The following is a 22,753-nucleotide window of genomic DNA, read 5'->3' as shown; positions in this document are numbered from 1 at the left end:
GTGCTGAAGGTGACCTATAAAATGCTTGTGCTCATCATGTTTTCCTCACAAAGCACCGATATTGCATGCATTTCTACAGGCCTGGCATTTCCAGTCTTAAAGCACAGTGGAACGCAGACTGATCATCACAACTTACTATGTGTTATACCTATTGTTTTCCTTCTTTTTTACAGCCCTTCTGTATGCAACCATTTTTGGTAACGTGACAACCATATTTCAGCAAATGTATGCTAATACAAACAGATACCATGAAATGCTCAACAGTGTCCGGGACTTTCTAAAGCTCTACCAGGTCCCTAAAGGACTGAGTGAACGTGTGATGGATTACATCGTTTCCACCTGGTCAATGTCCAGAGGAATAGATACTGAAAAGGTAAGTAAATTAAACTGCAAGGAAACAAGTCACATCCTGAAACTATTTCATTAAAATAAACAGGAGGTACTTTCTTAGTAAAGAAGACAAATATTCTTTAAATAGTTCTAAGTAGTAGCTTCCCTTAATTTTAAACTTTCAAATAAAGTTTTTCGCCTATGCTGTCATACTGAAATATGTTAGTGGTAAAAGTATGTATGTGTTGCTGGTGATATTTCATGAAATAGTATAAAAATGATGAAGGAAAGAACTTGCTTTTCAGTAAACAAAGAAAATAACTAAATAAAAAATTCCAAGTTCTATCACAACCTCATAATTTCTTCAAATGAGATTTTTTTTGGCAATATTTCTGTTGTGTGAGGTTGTTTGCAGCTCTGTGGGCCTGAGTACAAAGTAAAATTTGTTTTGTCTTTGTAAAATTTGAACGTAATATTCTGTGTGCAGGTTAAAGATATTAATGAAAGCTGGAAGTCATTACTGTAATAATAATAATGTATTGTTTGAAATCTGCCTTATGTGAGGCAAATCATCCTAATTCATTGTATTTACAAGTAAATTCCCATTGTGTCTTTTTAAAATAATAAATGTCCCTTCACCAGAACAAATGTACAAAAGCTTTCATATTAGTTGTCAGCTTTTATGGAGATAGATACTGTTTTTTCTTCTGCTGGTAAAAAGATGTGATTTGTGGGGTGGTTCATTCAGGAAATCATACCAATGCTCCGGTCACCAGCCTTCTGGTTGGCAGCTTAATTTGGTATTCTAAACTGTAGATGATGCAGTTAAAGAGCAAACAACCTCATTTCTGTCTAGCTGTTAAAGCATCGTTATGAAAGAGTCAAACAGATGCGGTCTTGCGCTGGGCTGTCTAGCGACCAGTGGGTACACAAGGTACTGTTTGCTCTCCTAAATGGTCTTCAGCATATCTGCCATTTAGATCCCAGACCGTGATTCGGGGAAGCACTGTCCATTGTACTAGCTTTCAGAAAGAAATGGTATTTTAGTACTGGATAGTGCTGATTAGAAGCTGCTCTGCCTGTTTTCTCACCAAATATCTTTGTGTGGGTTGTGGGTTTGAAGTAGGTACATTTGGGGAAGGTGGAGAGACAACATCTGAGGATATATAGTGTAACAAACGTTGGTGCTTTCATTCACACACACCCCCCTCCAGTACAAGCTCTTCTTAACATTTTAACACAGCAACAAGAAAAAATTGCCATGTAAAACATGTTTGTTTTAGCTTATCTTCAAAGTTCATTCTTGGCTTCCTCTGATAAGGAGAGAAATGCTTTAAGAATGCCTTTGGAGACAGCGGGATAACCAAACCAAGCACAACTCACTGTAGCCTTTGAGAATTATCTTAATAAACAGGAAAAAAAAAAGTCTCCAATTATCAGGACATCAAAGAGCGTAATACGGTGTTGATTTCAAAAACTGGTGTGTTCATAGCTGAACTGCCAGTAGTGATGACTGTAAAACCAAGAAATCAACTTTCATCTGCGTAACAAAAGCTAGCAGATATAAGACCAACTAATGGCTGTGCCAATCCATAAACTGTCTGGTCTGAGCTCTGTTGGTTTGATGCCTGCGTGTAACTTCTAGGATGTCATGCAATGAATAAAGCATGTCTTGTTCCTGTGACAGAACAGTGGTAGTTGTGCTGCTGTGTAATGCAGTGCAGCTTTCTGCAGAGGAGGCAGATATTTAAAGATGAACTTAGCATAGAATCAATCCTCTCACTATTTTGTAGGCCACAAATTTGTCAGTTCAGAGTTAACTGCAGGCATGCCAAGGAGTGAATAATCAGCTAAAAGCAAAGTCTGTAAGTCTAGAAAATGCCAGTATAACAAGATTTAACCAAGTGCCGCTGAAAGATTCTAAAATTAATCCTTAAAGATATGATTCTTACCTCCCATACAAATGAAAGTCTTCTGCTGTTTGTCTGTAACTCTCAAATGTCTTTAATCTGTCTTTACTTTTGTGAAATCTGGAGACAACTTCTCTAAATGGACACTGGAAAATGAGTTAACTTCCTCTTAGGCTGGGAAAACCCAGGAGTTTTCGGATAAGAGCCTCATTTTAAATATTCTCGTACTCCTATTTCCATTAAAACAACCCTTTTTGTGCATGAGATTCAAGCAACTGGGAAGCATTATGTGTGTGTAACTCCGGTGCCAAACTTTGGGAAGCATCTGCAAATACAGAATGTTTTTGTTGCCCGAGTAAATGAGATCATTGCAACGACAGCTATGGCTGCTGCCCGTGTTCCACGTTAAATGCTGGTCTTGCTGCCCCCACCCATTCTTGTGAGCCTGGAAAACAGAACTGGCAGGTTCGGCTGCCGCTCGCCGTGGGGCAAAGAGAGATCATCCATGAGTGCCCTACGCTTAAGCGCTGTAGAAATATATCTCTTTCAAAAGTAATATCCCTAATAGCAGATCTGCTTGGACGTGAGCCAAAGATGATGATGTTGGTGGGAGTCACTTGCCCTTGGAGTAGCAAGTGTAATATCTGGAACCAGTGCCGTGCCCAGAGTTATGAGCTTGGTTCCCTGCTCATATCTTGCACAGGTGTAGGCATAGCCATAGCGCTTCCTGTGTTACCTTTATGTTTTCCAGGAGTGTTTGCATTGAAGCTGCCATCTCTTTCCCTCCAGGAAAATGTGTGGGAGTAACTCTGAAGCTCACCCAGAGTGCTCCTTAATTGGGTGGAATAGTTATTACTGAGGAAAAAAATTGAGGCAGACTACTCAATGTTTTTCTCAAATAATATGTCCTGAGACATACTTCATCACAGACTATCCTCCAAAGATTTTGTCATCCCAAAACTCTGTTCATGTTATGTATTTCCAGTGGTTTTGCCAGGAACTTTTAATCTGTACATGCAGTAGTAATTCTGTGTTCTTTCCACTCGCTGTCTGTATTATATTAAAACCCTTCAGAAATGGTCCTGACTGGTACCTGCTGTGCTAAGTGTCAGTTTTGGTACCCTTAGGAGCACACATCAAGAACTGCCGTGAGGAACATTGCATTTGGAAGATGAAAAGTTGCCTGACACAGTATCACACCTTAAAGTCCCTTCTTGTGTGAAGAAGAAACCTGTTACTGCCACTGAGGGGTGAATCTGAATACCTGCAAATCTCAATATTATGAGTTAATGAAACTTTTAATAACTTTTTTTGCTAAAAGGATATGAAATTACACTTCCCCTCTATACAATATTTCTCTTACTTGGAGTTTGTGCAGACTTTTCATGGAACCTGCCTGTGAAAAGAGTGACCTACCCAGTAGAAACAGTCCTTCAGGAGGCTTTTCTCCATCACTTTCTTTACTGCTGTGCTCTTAATTTTATTGTCTTAAAAACCTCAGGCCTTATCCTGGTAATTCAATATCCAGCGGAGCATGTTGCTGAGATGAAAACATTATTTTCTTTCAGGTATTGTGGCTCATGTGTATAAATAATACAAAAATAAATATACAGGCTGAGATTAGCAATTTTATATGAAGGAGAAAAGCAGTTCTTAAACCCTGTGTAGTGAACTAGGGATAATCGCCTGGCACATAGGAACCATGCACAGGAACTGATTGCCTAATTTCCTGCTCAGGTTTTGCAGATATGCCCTAAGGACATGAGAGCAGATATCTGTGTGCATCTGAACCGCAAAGTTTTCAAGGAGCACCCAGCCTTCAGGCTGGCGAGTGACGGGTGCCTTCGAGCGCTTGCCATGGAATTTCAGACGGTGCACTGCGCCCCGGGAGACCTGATCTACCACGCCGGCGAGAGCGTCGACAGCCTTTGCTTTGTGGTTTCGGGGTCTTTGGAAGTAATCCAGGATGATGAAGTTGTTGCTATATTGGGTGAGTTTCATAGCTAATAATATGTGTTGTGCACAAATACAGATGCGTAGAGCAATTTTTATAGCCTCTTCTACTCAAGCGCTTAACTCATTCTTTAAAAAGCTTCAGTCAGGTTAGGTTTGCCACAGCCTGGTGAGGTACATTTTAATGAACTTGTCAGCTGTATGATGTTAGATATTTATTGTCTGGAAAAATCGAAAGAGGGGAAAAAAACTTCCTTAATGCCATGCAGGAGCATTGCATAGAGTTATTGACTTGTCCTTCCTGTTCCACATAGGTAGACAGGAAGGGCAGTCATCTCATTTCCAGATTGCCTCAACCCTGTTTCTTCTGGTCAATGAAAGCTGTACTTGAGCATTGGGATCCTGGCTATTCTTGGGGTTCTCCCTGTCTTGCCACATCTCTTTTCATTAGAAATTCCATTGAGGACTTTGGAAAACTTATTTTTAAAGTGCCTGGCTTCCCTGCCTCCCCTCTTCCCCCCCCCAGTAATAATCTGCTTTTGCTGAAAATTTTCCAATTAGCTTTATTTAAGATCTCATGTTGAAATAATATTTATCTCTTTTTAAAGTCAAAGTAATATAAAAATTTAGAGCTGATTTCTGTTACCTTAGAATGACAGCTTTAGATTGGAGGCATTAAAAATAAGCTGATAGTGATGTGAACAACATTCTGAGGCAAAGCTAGGAGAAAAGAGTGTGATAATCCAATAAATGAATCATGGGGTGGCTGAAGCATAGAGGAGAGGTGATACTTATCATTTGAGTCTGTCAGAACCTTTTGTGATAAGGTAAATTCTCACGGTGGCTTAATCCAGTATCTGTCACTCATAGCAGTCTGGAAAAAGAGAAGAAAACAGCTTGGTAATCTTATTCCTTCTGAACACACCCCCATCTCTTCTAAGAGGAATGTCTACTGGAAAATGAGGGGGCTAGTAAATATGCTGAGTTCAGTTTTTCTCTACTTCTGAACAGGATTGCATGTGTAGCACAGAGTGAATTTAGTGTCCTGGGGAATTGAGTTCATAATATTTTGTGCCCTGCAAGAAACTAAAAAGGTGAAAAGTAGGGGGATAACTGATTCTCTTTTGTTCAGTGCTATATGATACTAGCAACTTCTGCTTTTCTAAGTTGCCCATCAAGAACTTACTACCTTTTGCCATGTTGAACTCTCATGAATTAATGTAGAACCTCGGTTCAGTAAAGCCTCTCAGTTTGTGTCACTTTTTATCCCGTAATGCCTCCTCCTGTGTCCATCACGAGAAGAAAACCTCAAAACATCTTGCTGGTCTTTTTAATCAGTGTAGGTAAAAAGCATTGAAATAGGATTTTTAAATTGTCCTTTAAAGGTACAAATTTTCTCCTCATCTTTACCAGTAATTTCTGTGTTTTATCATAATACTCCCTTTAGAAAACACTTGGCCTAGATTCCTTGAGAAATTACTATTAAGGAAACCTGAACCCGTAATCTCTGCTGCTGCAGAGTGGTAGCTACAGATAAATGAGGCTGATCCCTTGGTATCCGAATGAATAGAAATATTTTGTTATTGCTGTTCTCCTGGAACAATGACTATTGATCCTCTTCCCTCCGCACTTTTATTTTTTGGAAATTTGGAGTCATCTCTCTGGCTCGCACTAAAGTTGATGAGCTCTGTCATTTTCTTTGAGTACTGTAATCAGGAGAGTAAAATGAAGCGGGATCTGTTTGTGATTCTGTGAGATTTCATTTTGGATAAATGTGTATCAATTTTTGTGTTTCAGTTTCTGGACTAAGGAATCACTTTCCTTCCACACGTGTGTATACCTTCTTCCCCCAGGCTGTGAAGCCTTCTATTGAAGGTTTCTCTATCTTGATAAGAAATGATGTAGTTAATTAAGTTTTTCACTATTCTAAATTAATTGTACATTCTTCTCCTTCAGCATTGCATAATGTAACCACCACATTAACGAAGGATGCTGCAGGAGGTGGATTTCTTCCCTAACTTCTTTGTACACTCAGTTTTCTTATCTGTAAAATAGAATTTTTTTTTTTTAATTTCATGTTCAGCTAAACTTGTTGAGTTCTTGATAAAAGTACACCAGATAAAATGAGGCACTACAAGGAAAAAACCCAAACCACCTACATTGTACAAGAAATGTGATTGTTGCTGATCAGCCAGCCAGAACAGCCTATTCCCTAAGTTTTGTTTACCAATCGCATCTAAGCATAGCCATGAACATCAGGCATGTAACAGCAAACCACGTGAGGAATTCTGTAGGGTAATTTCAGTTAACAGGTATGTCGGAGAGCCTGTAATCTTCTCTCAGGCATTCTTGAAATAAAAATAAAAAATAAGTGCATAAATTATTTAAGGTGAATTATTTGCTCAGCTTTAGCCACCACTTAATAAAGCAGCCTTTGCAATTTGCAGTGTAGCCTGTATCTTCCTTACAATAGAAGAATAAATTGCATCTCTAAATTAGTCTGTGTCACTGCTGTACAGCATTACATAAACCAGAGGCAAACTACACTTAATCCTTAAAGGATCCAATTCATATGAAACTTGCAAGTTCCGAAATCATTTAGCCTTGCAGACTAGCATATAAAAGTGTATTATGTAGCCATGGAATTTGGAGTGTATTGTATACACTTGCATAATATTCTTCCAGATCAGTTCTGTGTAATACTCAGGAGACAGGTATTGACCACCTGAACTCAGTTCAGGCTTATGTTCTTATAACAAAGCACTGACTTTGACTTGGATTAACATGAGTACTGAGTTGGAAGAAATTGCACGCAGGCCAGCAGTGAAAAAATGTACATTTTTTTTGGTGTCCCCTGAGGTTTCCTTCCCCATTAGTTTGATTTAGAGAAAAACAGAAAAATGAGTGATTTTTTTTTTTTAAATTCTGCAATGTTTACAGGAAAAATTTAAAGAAATTAATGCATTGTCTATGAAGTCTGATTTGTTGGGATGAAGGACGTTTTTGAATTCTATCCAAAATTTCTGCTGACATAAAGCAATTACTGATGTTCATGCACCACAATCTTTGGATTTGATGTGTCAAAGAAACAGAAACAAAAAAAGTAGAAAATTACCGTTAATCCAGGTGATTTATTATTTGTGCTACATTCTAATGCAAATGGGTCAGAAAAGGGAGACATAGCAAGAAAAGCCACTGTGTTACTGTGGTTCATGAGCGAAATTACGTAGAAGTGAAGATTAGCTAGTGGGAAGCTGCTTGGATGAAATACAGTTCTGTTTTCTGTATTTCACTGAACATGAGCCAGCAGTGTGCCCAGGTGGCCAAGAAGGCCCAACAGCATCCTGGCTTGTATCAGGAATAGTGTGGCCAGCAGGAGTAGGGAAGTGATCATCCCCCTGTACCCAGCTCTGGTGAGGCTGCACCTTGAGTACTGTGTTCAGTTTTGGGCCCCTCACTACAAGAAGGACATTGAGGTGCTGGAGCATGTCCAGAGAAGGGCAACAAAGCTGGTCAAGGGTCTGGAGCACAAGTCTTATGAGGAGCAGCTGGGGGAACTGGGGTTGTCTAGTCTGGAGAAGAGGAGGCTGAGGGGAGACCTTATTGCTCTCTACAGCTCCCTGAAAGGAGGTTGTAGTGAGGTGGGAGCTGGTCTCTTCTCCTGAGTAACTAGCGATAGGGCAAGAGGAAACAGCCTCTTGTTGAGCCAGGGGAGGTTTAGATTGGATATTAGGAAAAATTTCTTCACTGAAAGGGTGATCAGACATTGGAACAGGCTGCCCAGAGAGGTGGTGGATTCACTATCCCTGGAGGTGGTCAAAAACCGTGTAGACATGGCACTTGGGGGACATGGTCTAGTAGACATGGTGCTGTTGGGTTGATGGTTGGACTTGATGATCTTGGAGGTCTTTTCCAACCTCAAAGATTCTGTGATTCCATTTACACCATTGTTATTGCATAGGGTGAAGTGCTGACGTACGCTCAGCACTTTGTGGAAGGTAGACACAAATCGCACCGCCCCTGCCCTAAAGAGAACTGAGTGAAGCACAGGTCATGCAGGACTTCCATTAAGAGACTGTTTTCAACTTGGCTTTGCTTTTAACTTTTCTAAGCCTTCCCATTTGGGCTGATGCTGCTTTATCCATCTGAGGCTGACCTATCTCTTTGAACTACTCTTGCTTAAAAACTTACCCATTTATCCAAATGTGGTTAGAGAAAATGGGTTGTTTTGTCACTGTTAAAAACAATCAACCGTTTACATGCACTTCATTTGGCAGCTCTAGTTTCTCTGCTTTGGAGCAGACCTTTCACGCTGAGCCACTGGCCATCTGAAAACCTGACCTTATCGCAGGTCTTTGAAAAGTTAAAATTTGCTCATCCTTAGGAGAGATTTGCTACATTTTAATTCAACGGATATCTTCTTAAAAGATTCCTCCTGAATTAAATGTGTTCCAGGCAGGGACCATAAAGTCTGGCTGTAGCTTTCTTTGAAATATGTAGGGGGAAAGGGATTATAGTAGAGGCGTGAAATAAGCCTGCATAGCTAGTTGTTGTTTCTTAATTTAGGGAAGCTTGAAGACCTAAACTGTCTTTCTATGCAATTTTTGTATTTTTCTTACAATATGAAGGTACACATTTCCTTAATGCAGTGTGAGAATGCTGATTGTTTGGAACTGCAGTAATGAAGAAGCTAATGTTAGAAGTCCAGCTGAGCAGATACTCTGCCATTGCTGGGGCTAGCAGGGTACTTCCCTCGTCTTCCAGCCTTTTAGTCTGGACCTTTTTAATCTCTCCTCACTGTTGTTAGCGGAAATGCTAGTTCTTGTGTTATGTCTCCAATTCCATGTGTGCATAGAAAATATAATGAACATTACAGAAAATAATTGCATAGTAACAAAACTGAGTTTTCATAAGTATTTTCTGGAAATACATGGAAGGACTGGATAGGAGGCCTTGTTAGAAAAGGATTTATATTGTGTTAATGTGTATGTACAAATATCTGAGGCCAACCATTTTTGATCTTACTAGAAAATAATAAATTCTAAGTTAGATATGACTGACATAATTGTACTCCAAGATTGAACAGAAAATCCCTCTTCTCTGAAGAGGGAGGGAAGGAATGAATCTGAAGGAAGCAAGGGATTCTTCTACTCAGGCTGGTTCCAACCCTTTCTGCTTGAAATTGGGGTAATCTTTGAAATTTAGGAAAACATTCCAGTAAATAGAGAGAAGAAGGAAAAGACCCTTGAAATTAGGGTCATAGCAGATAGCAGTGGGGAAAGCAGTGTCTTGTCCTTAAATTTGTCAGATTATGACTCCTGGAGGGCCTGACTGAGCAGCAGATCTTCGCTTACGTGAATTTTTCAGAGTTGCTGAAGTGGTCCTCATGATCCCTGCAAGGGGCCCCGTGTGTATGGATGGTGAGACTGGAGGTTAGTCTTGCGGATTTCATTAGAGACTGGAAGCCCTTATCCTTTATTTAGCAATTAAAAAACAAAGCCTTGAAAACCACTGTGGTCTTCAGAGCTGAGCAGTGGATGAGGAAAATAACATTTACTAGAAGGTTTAGTTAAAAAGAAAAAAAACAAAACACACACACAAGACAGTTTATCCCAAGAGTAAAGCAGTTTATCCCAAGTGTTGCATCCTAGCTGTTCTGCACTTATGTTCTTGCTACCCTTATTTGAGCTAAAAACTTTTAAAAGAATAAACTTTTTTATTGTCTCTTGGTTTAGCATGGCGTATTAATCCTAGAATCATAGAATATCCTGAGTTGGAAGGGACCCATGAACATCGTTGGGTCCAACTCCTGACTCCGCAAAGGGGAGAAGTGAACAAGATAAAAGGGGAAATCAAGGCAGTAACTTATTGTGAACAAGGGAGATCAGTGCCCTCCACAAGGACAGTTTGCTCTTGATATTCCTTTTGCCGCTATCAAAGCTGAAGGGAAATAACAGAATGTAGATATTATGTATGCAGTAAGAGAACGTCAAAGAATGGGAATGCATAGTATAGACCTGGCTGTCGCCTTCACCATCGGGGGAAAGTGGGATATGTAACTTTTTTTTTTTTTTTGGTGTGGGGGGAGGGGAAAAGTATGCAAAGAATGCACATAAATTTACTTTCAAGATCATACGTGAGTTCAGGAAGTGAAAATTGGATCTTTTATTGTTATTTACAAAGCTGTAACATTGACAAGATTGGAGACGCTAGTTTTAACATGATAGTGTAGGAGAGGTTGGAGTGCCATGTTTTGTTTCAGCAGGATATTAAATGCTCCATTTGCTTTGTGTGGAGAAATTCCTGCTGATTTAATTTGATCTAATTGCAATCTTAAAGGAATGTTATAAGAATAATTGTTTGTTTTCTTTACAGTTGTTTTAGCTTACTCATTTAGCCATAAGCATTTCGTTCAGATGTTGACACAAGAGGCTTGATTCAGATTTTCGTGGGACAGGTTTGCATCCAGTTAGGACAGTGCAAACTGCAAGGACAACCGCACCACAGGGATGGGTTTTTTTAGAGGAGGGAAAATAGCAGTGCAGAAGTATTGTCTGTCTTAGACCTTCTCAGTGGAAAAGCATCGCATCTTCCACACAATCGGGTGAAGATTGCTTCTCAGCAGGCTTGAAGATGTCGGATAAGTTAACCGCACTGAGCCCAGGCTGCTATATTTACACTGTCCCCAGTACCTGAGATAACTCAGGTTTCCCTAAACTAAACTGCTTTGTGTACAACTCCATTTTCAGAATTCATTTATGTGTTTTGGGGCCTGTTGTTATTTAATGCCAAATCTTTGAAAAAGTCCCTTACTTCTCTACTTCATTTTTCACCCGAGTTTTATATTTAGATATACCTCCCTGTGCTATAAATGCCAAGCTGCTGTGCTTTTAGGCTTAAGAAGTGGTTGTAGGATTATAGATGGCATTAGAGTTTTCTTATTATTTTCAAACACAGTATCTAACGTCACAGCATTGTTTGTGCTATTGAATAAGCCTGTAACGTGACCAGCGGTGTTTTGAAAAAGGAATGATTGAAATTAAAATCCAGCTTTATCTTCAGTAGTTCTATTGTGCTCTTTCTATTTATAGTTTAAAGCTTTTTTTTTTTTCAGGTTGACATAAATAGGCAGATCGGACAAGTTGCATGTTTCTGTGAAGTGATTCAGTGAACATCAAATGAAGGAGCGATTTTCAAAGTCTGATTTCCTCAACACTTATCCAAGCATGCTATTAGCAAAAGAATTGGAAGTGGAGATTAGGCTAAACTTTTTAAAAGACATTGGCATTAAGAGGTCTACGTTAATACAAAATTTTAATTTCACATGGATGTAGGAGCAGCACTAAAACTTTTATTGAGAAATATAGGTTTATTCCAATGGTGGTTTTGGACAGAGAATATTCCTGTGCTCCAGACATCTAGACAAACGTAGTGTGGGTTGACATCAGGAGTTGCCTATTTTGAGACTTCAGCCAGAATGTTACTTGTTCTGTGTCTGATTTTTGGTAGAGCATTAAAAGTAGGAAATCACCAAAGCCCCTGTCCACTTCTACCTATAGATGGACTAAGACTGTGCAGGGTATTGGAGAAACAGATTTTTAAAACACTTGATGAATGACTTGCTGGAATAACTGGGGAAGAGGGGCATTCCCTGTGAACGGAGACCTCAGCCGTGAACTTCTTAGCACTTCAGTTTAGTTGACTTTTTTTCCTACGGTTTCATGTTTTATTGTTGCAAATTTATGCCACTTTGCATAATGTGCCCTTAAGCGATCTGACACCCCCACATGGGGTGGAAGTCGCCTCTGAAGATGGTAATGTCTGGCAGGCCACTGGCAGCAGAGATCCCTGGCGCACTGACAGCTGAGACTGAGATGTGGTGGAGACGAGGCTCCCTGGTCCAGCATGTTCCTTGGTATCTCAGGCTGTGTTAGGAAGGCTTGCCCATCGTGTTTGTTTGTGTGCACACTCCAAACGGAGGTATGAGGAGGTAGAAATTACAGTTTAACGCAGAAGTCAGATTTCTATAAAGGCCCTGATTTCTGGCAGGTGAACCACTGAATTAATTTTCATTTTTGTTTTGGGTAAGGTTTTGTTTCTGTCTTGGAATTTTGGAGGAAGAAGAATATTTTTTTTCGTTGAAAAGCCAGGTTAAAAAAAAAAAATCCAAAAAATAAATCTTCATGGGACACTTATTTTTCTTTTTGTCCAAGTTGCAAATGAAAACTTTTTTCAGAGGTATGGTTCTGAAACATTGTGAAATTTATGGAGTTGCTAGAAATATTAAATAAAATGAAGTGTACTACATTTACGAACTTTGTGAGATTTTCAAAATATCTACTTTATATACTTCAGAAGGTAAAATCTACTATTTTAAACTCTTGTGAATCCTTTTGTCTGAAATAAAATCAAATTTTGGGGCTTTAATGTAAGCTTCAAGCAATAGCTCTAACATAAAGCGTGTTTCTAAGTCATCAGGGAATAGCTCTGAGGATATTGCAATTTGAGCCTCATGCGGGTTTTTTGATCAGAGAACTAGCACCGTCCACGCAATGACAACACAGATAGAGCTGTGTTTTTCCTATTAGTTAACCAATGCAAATAATTTCAAATACCTTTGTGACTCTTGTTATTTGAGCTGGCAACTTTCATGCCTTCTAGTTTGTACAAACTGGCCATATATTTATAGCATTTTTTACAGGAACCATTAAAAAGCAAATAAGGATAAATGATTCAGATTCTGGTGAAGCCTCCTAGCTTTTTGTGAATAAGCCTAGTAGGGCCCAGTTGACATTTCAAAACTCTTCTTCTCATCACAGTAAGTCAAGTAGTGACATATAATCCACGCTCTATTCAGAGACAAATAAACACATTAATTATAATAATAATAGAAATCTTAGCTGTAACTAATTCATGTTGTTGCTACTCATCCTGTGCTCTAAAATAAATGTTTTTATTTTGTCTGTACAGTAAAGTGCTTCGAGAGAGAAAATTGATGCAGTTCTATAGTAAACTGTCTGCAAAATGTTGCCAAGCTGCATTTTAAAACATGAACAAATACACTGTGTTTCTATTTGTGGACGAGGCAAATCACTGAAAGTGCAACTTCAGTTTATTGTCACTGCAACACTTCTTTTGGTTTCTGTGGCACTGATAACTCTGCCTGTTCTTCTTTAAGGTCTTATTAGCAGAAAAGAGTGATTAAAACCTCAGATTAATGAAAAACAGTATATTCTCTGCAGTGCAGTTGGTCATTCGCTTCTTGTTTACGTGTCTCAGTTTGCACTTGAGAAATCTTAAGGAAATCCCAAGTAACAAATCACTTCCATGCATCATCTCCTGCCAGCTGTACTGTGTTGGAGGACCAAGCTACAGGCTATTCAGTCGCTGTCAGGTTGTGCAGTTTATCTGTGGGATGGATACTGAATGCTCTACCTTGATGCCAAATGGCAGCTCTGTTTTTTCTGGCTGACAGGTATTTATTCCCTTAAAACAGTGCAGCAGGAGGAAAAACTATTTTTGCTCTGGTGCCTCTACTTTCCTTGAATCTTTCTTCTCTCTGTAAAACGGGAAAATTTAAATTGCATGTCTTAAATGAGGAGATGAGGGAAAGATTTTCAGTTGAAGCCAAATGGCCACATGGTGATCACAGAGGGGGTTTGACCCGAATCTCCCATCACTGGCTTTGAACACTATGGGTAAATACACTGTCCTTGGTGGAATTATGCTTGAATACAACTGGTAGGACCCTGTGACATGGACTAACTTCAGATCCTTTGGTTCTGTTCAAATCTGTTCAGGAGGGAAAAAAAGAAAAAGAGAGAGAGAGAGAAATCAGGCCAAGTTTTTTGTTTTTAAATTTCAGCGATGTTTTAACTGAGCAGTCAGAATAGAGACTGACACACAGAGAATTTCTGTTTGCCTTTACAGCAGTTGGTGTCTCCCACTGCTTGGAGGTGGAGAACAAATCCGAAGGGCGCAGGCCAGAGTGGGTGCTTCGGGGAGCTGTGCTGGGAAAGTCATTGCGTGGGTGCAGCAGCCGCTGTGGATCAGCATCACGGATAACAGTATTTGCTGACACCTGATTTCCAAGATAATGCTTAGTGCTGCATTGCTGCTGAGGTACCGTCAAGCAGTGTTTGGTCATTCTAGCTTATCTCCGGGTCTGCTGAGACTATGTCACAATTCTTCTATAGTTCAAACACGCAGATGAAGGCAGATCTGGAGGGGACCTAAATTCTAAACACCAGCTAAATTCTGGTGTTGGCTGTCGTAACAGCTATTACTATTGATTTGAGAATGATTGTAACATTAACATTTTGTCTGATGTACTGAAAAATCCATGGATTTGTGTGAATCCCGTTGAAGTCCATACTGACTTGGAAGACCTCCATGGCCTCATCTTCTCACCCAGTTGCTATCACATCAAAACTGCACCACGATTCCCAGACACCCAGAACCCAAAAGTCAAAATATTCCACAGAGTGTCATTTATTTTTTTCAGCGTAGGTGGAGTATCTTCTGTCTGAAAGCTCTTCAATACCTTCTGTTTGTAGGAGTGAAAAAACTAAGGGTTGTTCTGGTAGGCACATCAAGGCAACACAGCTGTAATGTGTGAGCATGGTTCTTTTCTCAAACAGAATCAGCAAAACACCTGGCTAAGTTGCAATAATCAGGTCTTCATTACTGATCCTGCTTTCAGGAGGCAGAGTGGATGTGGAAATCCTCTTTTCACTTATAAGAGGAATAGCAAATTTGATATGGGGAAAAGATTGGGAAAGAATAAATAAGGAAACACAAGGTGCTGGTTTTATAAAATAATTCTTCAGTGTTTAATTATGTTGGGGTTGGGGAACTTGTTATTATAATTAAAACAAACAAGCAAATATAAAAGACAGAAGACTGGCTTTCCAGTGCATACTGAGCTGATGGTGGAAAAGGTCCTCAGCCCACAAATCCAGCAGGGAATATAAATGATTGATGGTAAAAGCTTAGATCATCCACTCTAAGTGTGATTGACAGATAGTGTTCCTGGCAAATGTCTGGAATTCAGCAAGCTGGGAATGAGAAATGCAAAGTACTGACAAACAAAGGGCCATCAGCATTTCTCTAGCTTTTTAATCATTCTTCAGAGGTAAGGTGAAATATATAAAGCCTGGAGGTATATGTAAAAAGAGGCTTTTGACTCAGGTTCTCTAATGCAGCCATTAGACTTTGCCAACCACCTTCTGACACACTTAGAAGTCTCACCTCACTCTTCTTGCTTTCCAATTAGAGATGTTTTTGATACAACACCGACTTAATCTGCCCTCTTTTGTTTTGCTTCCTTTTTCCTGAGTGATTGATCTTACTTTATGGAGAAAACATAAACAAAGGGAGATGGTATGCAGTTCCTTATTATGTATAAGAGGAGAATTGTTCTAATCTGGTGCAGATACTGCTGGGTGGAATTTTAATTCCTCCTTACTATAAAGACTTCCTACTGTTCCTTCCCCCCCCCCCATTTTTCTATTAATGTCAAACATTATTTTTTTTTTTAACCCTGACAATCTAAATTGATACTTTTGGTATGCATCATTTAGAAAATGCCCTTGACAGAAGCAAAGCAGTGTGATGCTTGCACATGTGCCTTGCATTGGAAATCGAACTGTAATGTAGGATTGATTTTCAACTAGATCACTGGCTGTTAACTCGATTAACTTCCAGGAAATTGTTAATGATAGAAAACAGTACAACTTCTTGGTTTAGCCTGGTTTGCTTCTTAAAAATTGAGGCTTCTGCGATCTGACTCAGTTTGTGGTTCATGTGCTGCTTTTCTCTTTTTGGTTTGGCTCAGCGGGCACCCAGCAGCCGTAGCTCCTCTGCGTGCTGCCCTTGCCACAAGTGGGAAGCAGCTCCCTGGGGTGGCAGGAAACTGCAGGAGGGGAGTTTTTTTGGGAGTTACAAATGGTAAGGGGAAACTGGGACTGCTGCCACAGGTGAAGGACACAGTTGTGTCTTTCTGTGTTATGCGAAAAGCAGGATTATGTTTTAAAAAGAGTAAGACGTAACTAACTTCTGCTGTATGTCATTTCATACGTAGGCAAAGCAGCACCATGCTTTTTGTACTTGCGTTGTACTAATTATTCTTCGTGTTACTGTGGGGCGGTAAAATAATTGTTGTCATTTTAAGGTAGGGAAACTTGTCTGGAGATGTTAAGAATTAAGCTTAGAAACGAGCTAAAATTCCTCTCTCTTATGCTTGGACTACCAGCTCTAACTGTTGCTCATCAGTGATGGCACATTTCTATACTTGATAGATTCCAGAGCGTTAATTAAAACAGTTGTTTAGCTAATTGCCTGGAAGATTGCAAGTAAAAGCATATTTATTCCAAAGGCAAACAATCCATTTTTACCCAGTGAAGCATATCAGTTTTTATGATGCATAAAAATTGTTTCACTTCAATTTTGAATATATTCTGTGTTTGTCTGTCTAAAAGCCTTGTAGATGATGATCTATTTTAAGTGCATGGAAGCTTTTTTCTTAGGCCATTTTTAATGTATCTACTGAAAAAGCATATGTTTAAATAATTGAAAATGTGAAAAGTCATTGCCATTAAAATGAAAAGTTGCTTACTGCACTGGGCTATTGGACTACCACTGTGCTTACTGATAGGCAGCCTTTGTAGTATTTCTGGATGTTGGCACTGTCCTACGTAAAGAGACTGGAGGTGGAAGAAAGGGTATCATTATGGTGCCTTTGCCTAACTTTGTGGAGAAAAATGCGCTTATGGAACAGGTGGTTTCCATGTATATATGCATTTAAAATGGAAATATAGTCTATGCTCCTCCAGACAGGTCCCCAGCAGGTGGGCTGTATAGGGTTTTTGTCAAGACTGGGAGCACATCAGTGTGAACCACAGCTTAGTGCACTACAGCCAACCTTACCATCAAGCTGATAGCTTCTCCTCAAAGAGAAAATGCTTATCATCTAATGGAAGAGATTACATAATGGTGGAAGTACAGCTCAAGGGCTGAGAGTGGACTTCTGGGTTTAATTTAGAAGTTTTTTTGACCTCTTTACTCATGAGAGTTCTCTTGACTTTCATATAGACTTTCATACACGACTATTTATTTAGGGAATGAAATCTAAAAGGGCCTGGGTGAAGTCAATAAACTAATATATATTTTGATGCTTTGGTTTTAAGAATTGCTATGGGCAAAGTATTACTTATAAGACAAAGGACCATCTGGTCCATCCCTACCACAACGACACTTGCATGGACATTGTGAATGTGTTTCTTTGTTGTTTGTCTCAGAAGTTATGTGCAGTGGTGATACAGCAGAGGTTTAAGATGAAAATGCAATTCAAAACAGGAATAGTGTGGTTTTTCACTATCAAGGTCACCACTGAATATTCTTATCTTGTTAGCATTATATGTCAGAAAACAGAAAAAAAAAAATCATTACTCTGTAAAAAAAAAGGAGAGCTTGTAACTTTCTCCTAAACACTCTTTTGTGCCCAGCCTGAGCTGGGGTATAACCAGTGAAATCCTGACTGGGGGCTTCTCCTCAGGCAGGTTTTGGTGTACTTGCCCTGCGTTGTAGTGCCCAGACTGGTGCAAACGCCCTCGTTGCAATATTGCTCTGTAGCTGCCCCAAGCTCGGAGAGACCGGCACGTGGGGAGGCTGTAAGGAAATGGCCATTTTTCTTTCTTCCAATGTGTAACGGCTAAATAGTCTTGTCTTGCCAGTATTATCTTGGTGATAACTAACCTGTACTCTTCTTGTTTTGGACTACGTTGTTACTTTAAACCTCCGCTGTATTAAATGGGGGCACACATGCACAACTACAGCAAGATTTTGTTGAGACTCTTACCAGCTGAAAAGCATTAGAGCCACCGGGGTGGTGAGGTCTGCTCTTTCGCACTGTTGTAAAGAGACTTTTCTGGCAATGATCTAGCGAACTAGGGCAAACTTACTTTGATACTGATGTGTAGTAGTGTTTCATTACAGCCTGTAACTGCGCTGACGTAATTGTACAAGATGGTTTTATTGACACAATAGTGGGTAATGGTTAGCTAGATTAAGAAAACTCAACAACATAGATGTTAGAAACAAATCCTTTGAGTACGATTTAAAAGAAGAAAGGGAAAAAGCGTTTCCACTTAATTTATCTCTTTGAAAGGGATTAGAAGAGAACGTGAACCAAGAATGAACTGTTTTTCTTGATTTTTAGAGGAAAACCTTTACTGATATTTAATGGGGACTTGCCACATGAAAAACTTTTTGATTGGGGTTTATTCTTATGAAAATTTTCTGGGATGTTGTAATTAACAAAAAGATAGCAGAAAAGGTTATCAATGAAACATTTCAAAGATTTATTTTTTTTCAGACAGATTTTTTTCCTGACCACATAAAATAGAAGAACCTCGACTGCATAAATGAGATGTATGTTCTTTTATATTTTTAGTGGAACTAGTACTATTATTGAAAGCAATGCTGCTGCTTTTTTTAGGCAAAGGAGACGTTTTTGGTGATGTGTTCTGGAAGGAGTCTACCCTCGCCCAGTCCTGTGCTAATGTAAGGGCTTTGACTTACTGTGATCTTCATGTGATTAAGAGAGATGCCTTGCAGAAAGTGCTGGAGTTCTATACAGCCTTTTCACACTCCTTCTCCAGAAATCTCATTTTGACCTACAACTTGAGAAAAAGGGTAAGTAGCTTTGATTTTAACATATACTATATAAGCGATCACTTTTAAGGACTGTCTGTATGAAGAAACTGAATTGCTTGAATTCTGGCATTCCTGTTAGCCTCTTTTATAAGGAGGTTTTTCAGAGTTTACCTAAGAGACATTGCTAGCATGTAGAGTCAAAAGGCCATAAGTATTTATTCCAGTGCTAGTTTTATAGGGAGCTGGACTGTGTACGTGTGAAAGTATTTTACATTTCTATGAAGCAGACAGATTCCAGCATACTTTGAAACTGTCATGCATTTGTGATAAACAGTGTTCACTAGTTCCTGCAACTTTAGTTTGTAAAGCAGCTAAAAAGATGTTAGGGATGTTGCCTGAAGTTACAAGGAAAGTGGAAGGAAAGATCTGGATTCTAATATAGGGAACAAAAGTCAATAACAATAATCACAATGGAAAAGTAATATGAACATGACTTATTCTGTCAAGAGTTGTTTCTTTTAGTATCAATCACATTTTGGAATTACTTTGCTTATCTGTAATGTGTCCATTTTCTCATCCTTGATTTTTTGGTTCTTTTAATTTCTTTCCGCATGCCAGTTCAAGTTAATTTGTCAAATGCGAATCATCATAACCTAATATCCCATTTTAAATTCTCTGTGTAATCTTCAGTGAACCACCTCTGTAGAAATTTATTAAAACTGTAGTAGGTATAAGTCAGTTGATATGATTTTATGATGCAATGTAGAAGACAATAATATTACATTGAGAGTAAATACATTGAAGCACCTATACTTGCTTTAAAATATTATGAAATAAAGATACTTGAGATCAGCTAAAGAAATATTTTTGATAGGAGATTTTTTTTGTTCTTATAAACAGTTCTCCATGGTAACTTCCAGGTGCCAAGTAAGTCCTAGATAATTACACCTGAAAAAATAGAAACCTTTTTATCTTTGAAGTCTGTTTTGTAAAATTAGACTTTAAGCCTAGAGTATCAATTTCTTTTTTAAATTTTTTTCATACCTAGAGTTGGCATATTGAAATTAAAAGTGTAATGATGTAGTCTATCTGCTTATGCTATCAATATCAAAGAATTCAGCTTTTTAGTATTGGGCAAAGACGACTGTGCTATCCACGCTTTGGTCAAATATATCAGATCTCAGGTAGAAAATTGATGTAACTAAAAATTAAGAAGCAAATTTATACTTGAGAATTTCCTCATAGGACATTTTTTTTTTTTTCAAATGACATTGGATTCCTGCAGGACAAGGAGAAGATATACAGCTGCAAGAAGATTGACATGTCCTGTTAAAAACTAAGTTTAACCACCAGCTACATACATGGTGTTAATCAATGCAAGAAATAAAATAAATGAAAGAATTTGGTATTGAGATGACCTAAAGCATTGGTATACTGACTGATATCTTTTAAAATATCACTGCGGGTAATGTGGTAAGATGGTCTAAAAATATATAACTACTTTTTTTTAACATCAGTAGAAACAAATTTGGAGGCATAGAAGGACCAACTCTCTTAAAGCTCACAATAATGCTAGCAGAGTTGCATCGTTTTGGATCTGCTCTGAGCCAAAAGTTCCAATTTTAGAATCAAATGCCTACTGTAGAAGTGACACTCTTTCCCTCCATGTTCATCATCGTAGCTTTTCCCAGCCCAGGTTACAAAACAATTTTTAACCACAGTATTATAATTTCTGTGCTGTCAACTTTCTACACAACATGTTCCTAATAAAAAGGATGTATACTATCATATATTTTATGATAGTAATTTCCATCCAGTTATTCAATTATTGGATTTTAATTGAGTTGCAGTCAGCAGAAAAGTGGTGTTGATTGATAATGGAAGTGAGAGTTTGATGGTTCTAGGCTAACAGACTGTAATTTTATTTATTTTATTGAAAGAAGGCTGATTGCAATCAGAATGCAAATGTTAAATAATGTAAATAATATATGCTTTTGGAAATGCATAGAAAGTATGATACTTTAGAGATTGGAGATAATGCACATTAAAAGGCAACTTTTTAGAGTTTGGAATTTAATTTGGTTTTAATATCTGTGAATCTTTTATAGAAATAGCTCCCCAGCCTGTCGCTTCTAACACTTCTCCTGGTCTATTTCTGCAAATGGAATTTTGTAGAATTCAGATGAACCAGTACCTTCTGTGAGTTACGTTTGTGATGTGTTGCATATCCTTTGGAATATAAATACCAGAATTACACTTTTCATTTCAATAAACAGTTTCATCTCTGGCTCCAAAAGTAGTCTAACTAGTTGAAATGTAGATACTGTATATTCATCCCAAATATATTCATACAGCTTCCAAATACATCAAGAAGCAGCTTTGGGGATTTTTTTGCCTGAAGGAACTATGGGTATATTTTTAGACTTGGCTATTCCTCTGAGGTGTCCCCATCTCCAGGGTGCGTATGCCTTCACTTGGCCATGGTACTGAGTCTCACTGCGTAGTGCAAGGTGTTTTCTAGCCAAGTTTCGCTCCACTTAAGTGAGCTTTAGGATTGGTCCACTCTTTCACCATGTTCACAGATTCCTTGGCTGCTGGGTCTCCTCCAGTGATCCCTTCCCTCGTGGAGATGGGACTCCCTGTCCCGGTGCCAGTGAGCAGTGTTGACCTTCCAGATGTCCCCCACACTTACTGGGGTCTGGAGCCACTTGCTAGCGACTGTGACAGGAATAAGCGGACACGCAGGCACGTTGCCAGGTAGCAAAACCCATGGGTCTTGACCTTGGCTGACTCTAGAGCTGGACTGAAGCAAAGTAGAAAGCATCTTCCCTCCATTCCTTGTGCTGCTCTTCCTACCGGTCTTGAACGTGCTTGGAGCTGAGCTGGGAGGGCAGGATGCTTCTGCCTGGGTGTCCCCTTTATGCCCTCCCTGGAAGAGGGCTGCAGTTATGAAATGTTCTGCCTGTGACGTCCGAGGACTTCATGGCTGAGGGAGATACTTCCAGTGCTCTGTCCCTGGCATGCCATGGCTGTCCGTGGCTGTGCTGTGAAAACAGTTTCCTTTCACTCACTTTCTTGACAAACACCAGTGAAATACCCTCTTTTCAAAAACTGTCAGCTCACTGTCAGGTGACTCCCTGAACAGTTTCCTCAAGTGACTAAAACCCTCCTGAAGTTATTAGATGTCTAGTTACCTCTGGCTGGAGCTCAGACTTAGAAAACTTTTTATTTCTCCTAAAGGGGAAGAGAAAGGAGACCTTAAATTAACTCTTTCTGCTGCCAGTCATTAACATTTTAATCTAACTGGAAGCAGGGGGGAGAATCAGCTGCTGCAGCACGCTCTCCAACATCTTAAGAAGCTGGAGTCGGTGGCTGCAGGTGGTGGCTGTATGTCAGACTCAAGGGCTTTGCAGCTGAAAGGAAGCTGACACAGGATTTCTCAGCGCACTTCCTGCTGTAACGATGTTGTGAAATTAAAGCAAGTGAACTTGATGTTTCTCTCCACTTTTGAAATCTCAGAGAGGAACCAGACTGTAGATACTGGGGGAATGTGGGATGCTCAAGTGACAAACTCACCCCTACGGAGGGTGTGCCAGAAGAGGAGAAATATTGCAGGTTTGGAGGGCAGCAGGATTCACAGGATGGATGGAGGTCTATTTTTCCCCAACAAATATTTAAATACTTCTGGGTTTCCAGCCTGGACTTCGTAGCTCCAGGTTAGTACAAGTGTAAGAAGAGAGAAGCTTGTAGGACAGCTACTTGTCGTTGTCTTTGGCTTGTGATGAGGTGCAAGTATGCTGGCACCTTCTTTAGGAATGTGAAAGGCCTTTGGCAGCACTTGCAAGCGTTCTGGTTTTGGCAGTTGCTTCTTCCCGTGTGTATGAGCTTTGTGACCAATATTAACT

General features: G+C 39.3%; 1 protein-coding gene across 4 annotated transcripts in view; it reads left to right on the top strand.

Annotated features, from left to right (window-relative positions):
• The window catches only part of KCNH1 (potassium voltage-gated channel subfamily H member 1), a 191,618-nt gene that overhangs the window by 91,724 nt on the left and 77,141 nt on the right, over positions 1–22,753 (top strand). For all 4 annotated transcript variants that reach the window (XR_012834696.1, XR_012834697.1, XM_075749184.1 and 1 more), the window contains 3 exons: positions 174–373; positions 3,978–4,230; positions 18,691–18,887. Coding sequence is in view for 2 of the 4 variants with exons in the window: in XM_075749184.1 (XP_075605299.1) it covers positions 174–373; positions 3,978–4,230; positions 18,691–18,887 (650 nt within the window). In the remaining 2 variants the exon portion in view is untranslated. The remainder of the gene's footprint in view (positions 1–173; positions 374–3,977; positions 4,231–18,690; positions 18,888–22,753) is intronic.

The sequence above is a fragment of the Balearica regulorum genome, chromosome 3, assembly GCF_011004875.1.
Source record: "Balearica regulorum gibbericeps isolate bBalReg1 chromosome 3, bBalReg1.pri, whole genome shotgun sequence".
Lineage (NCBI taxonomy): Eukaryota > Metazoa > Chordata > Aves > Gruiformes > Gruidae > Balearica > Balearica regulorum.
This window is presented reverse-complemented; position numbering and strand designations above follow the sequence as displayed.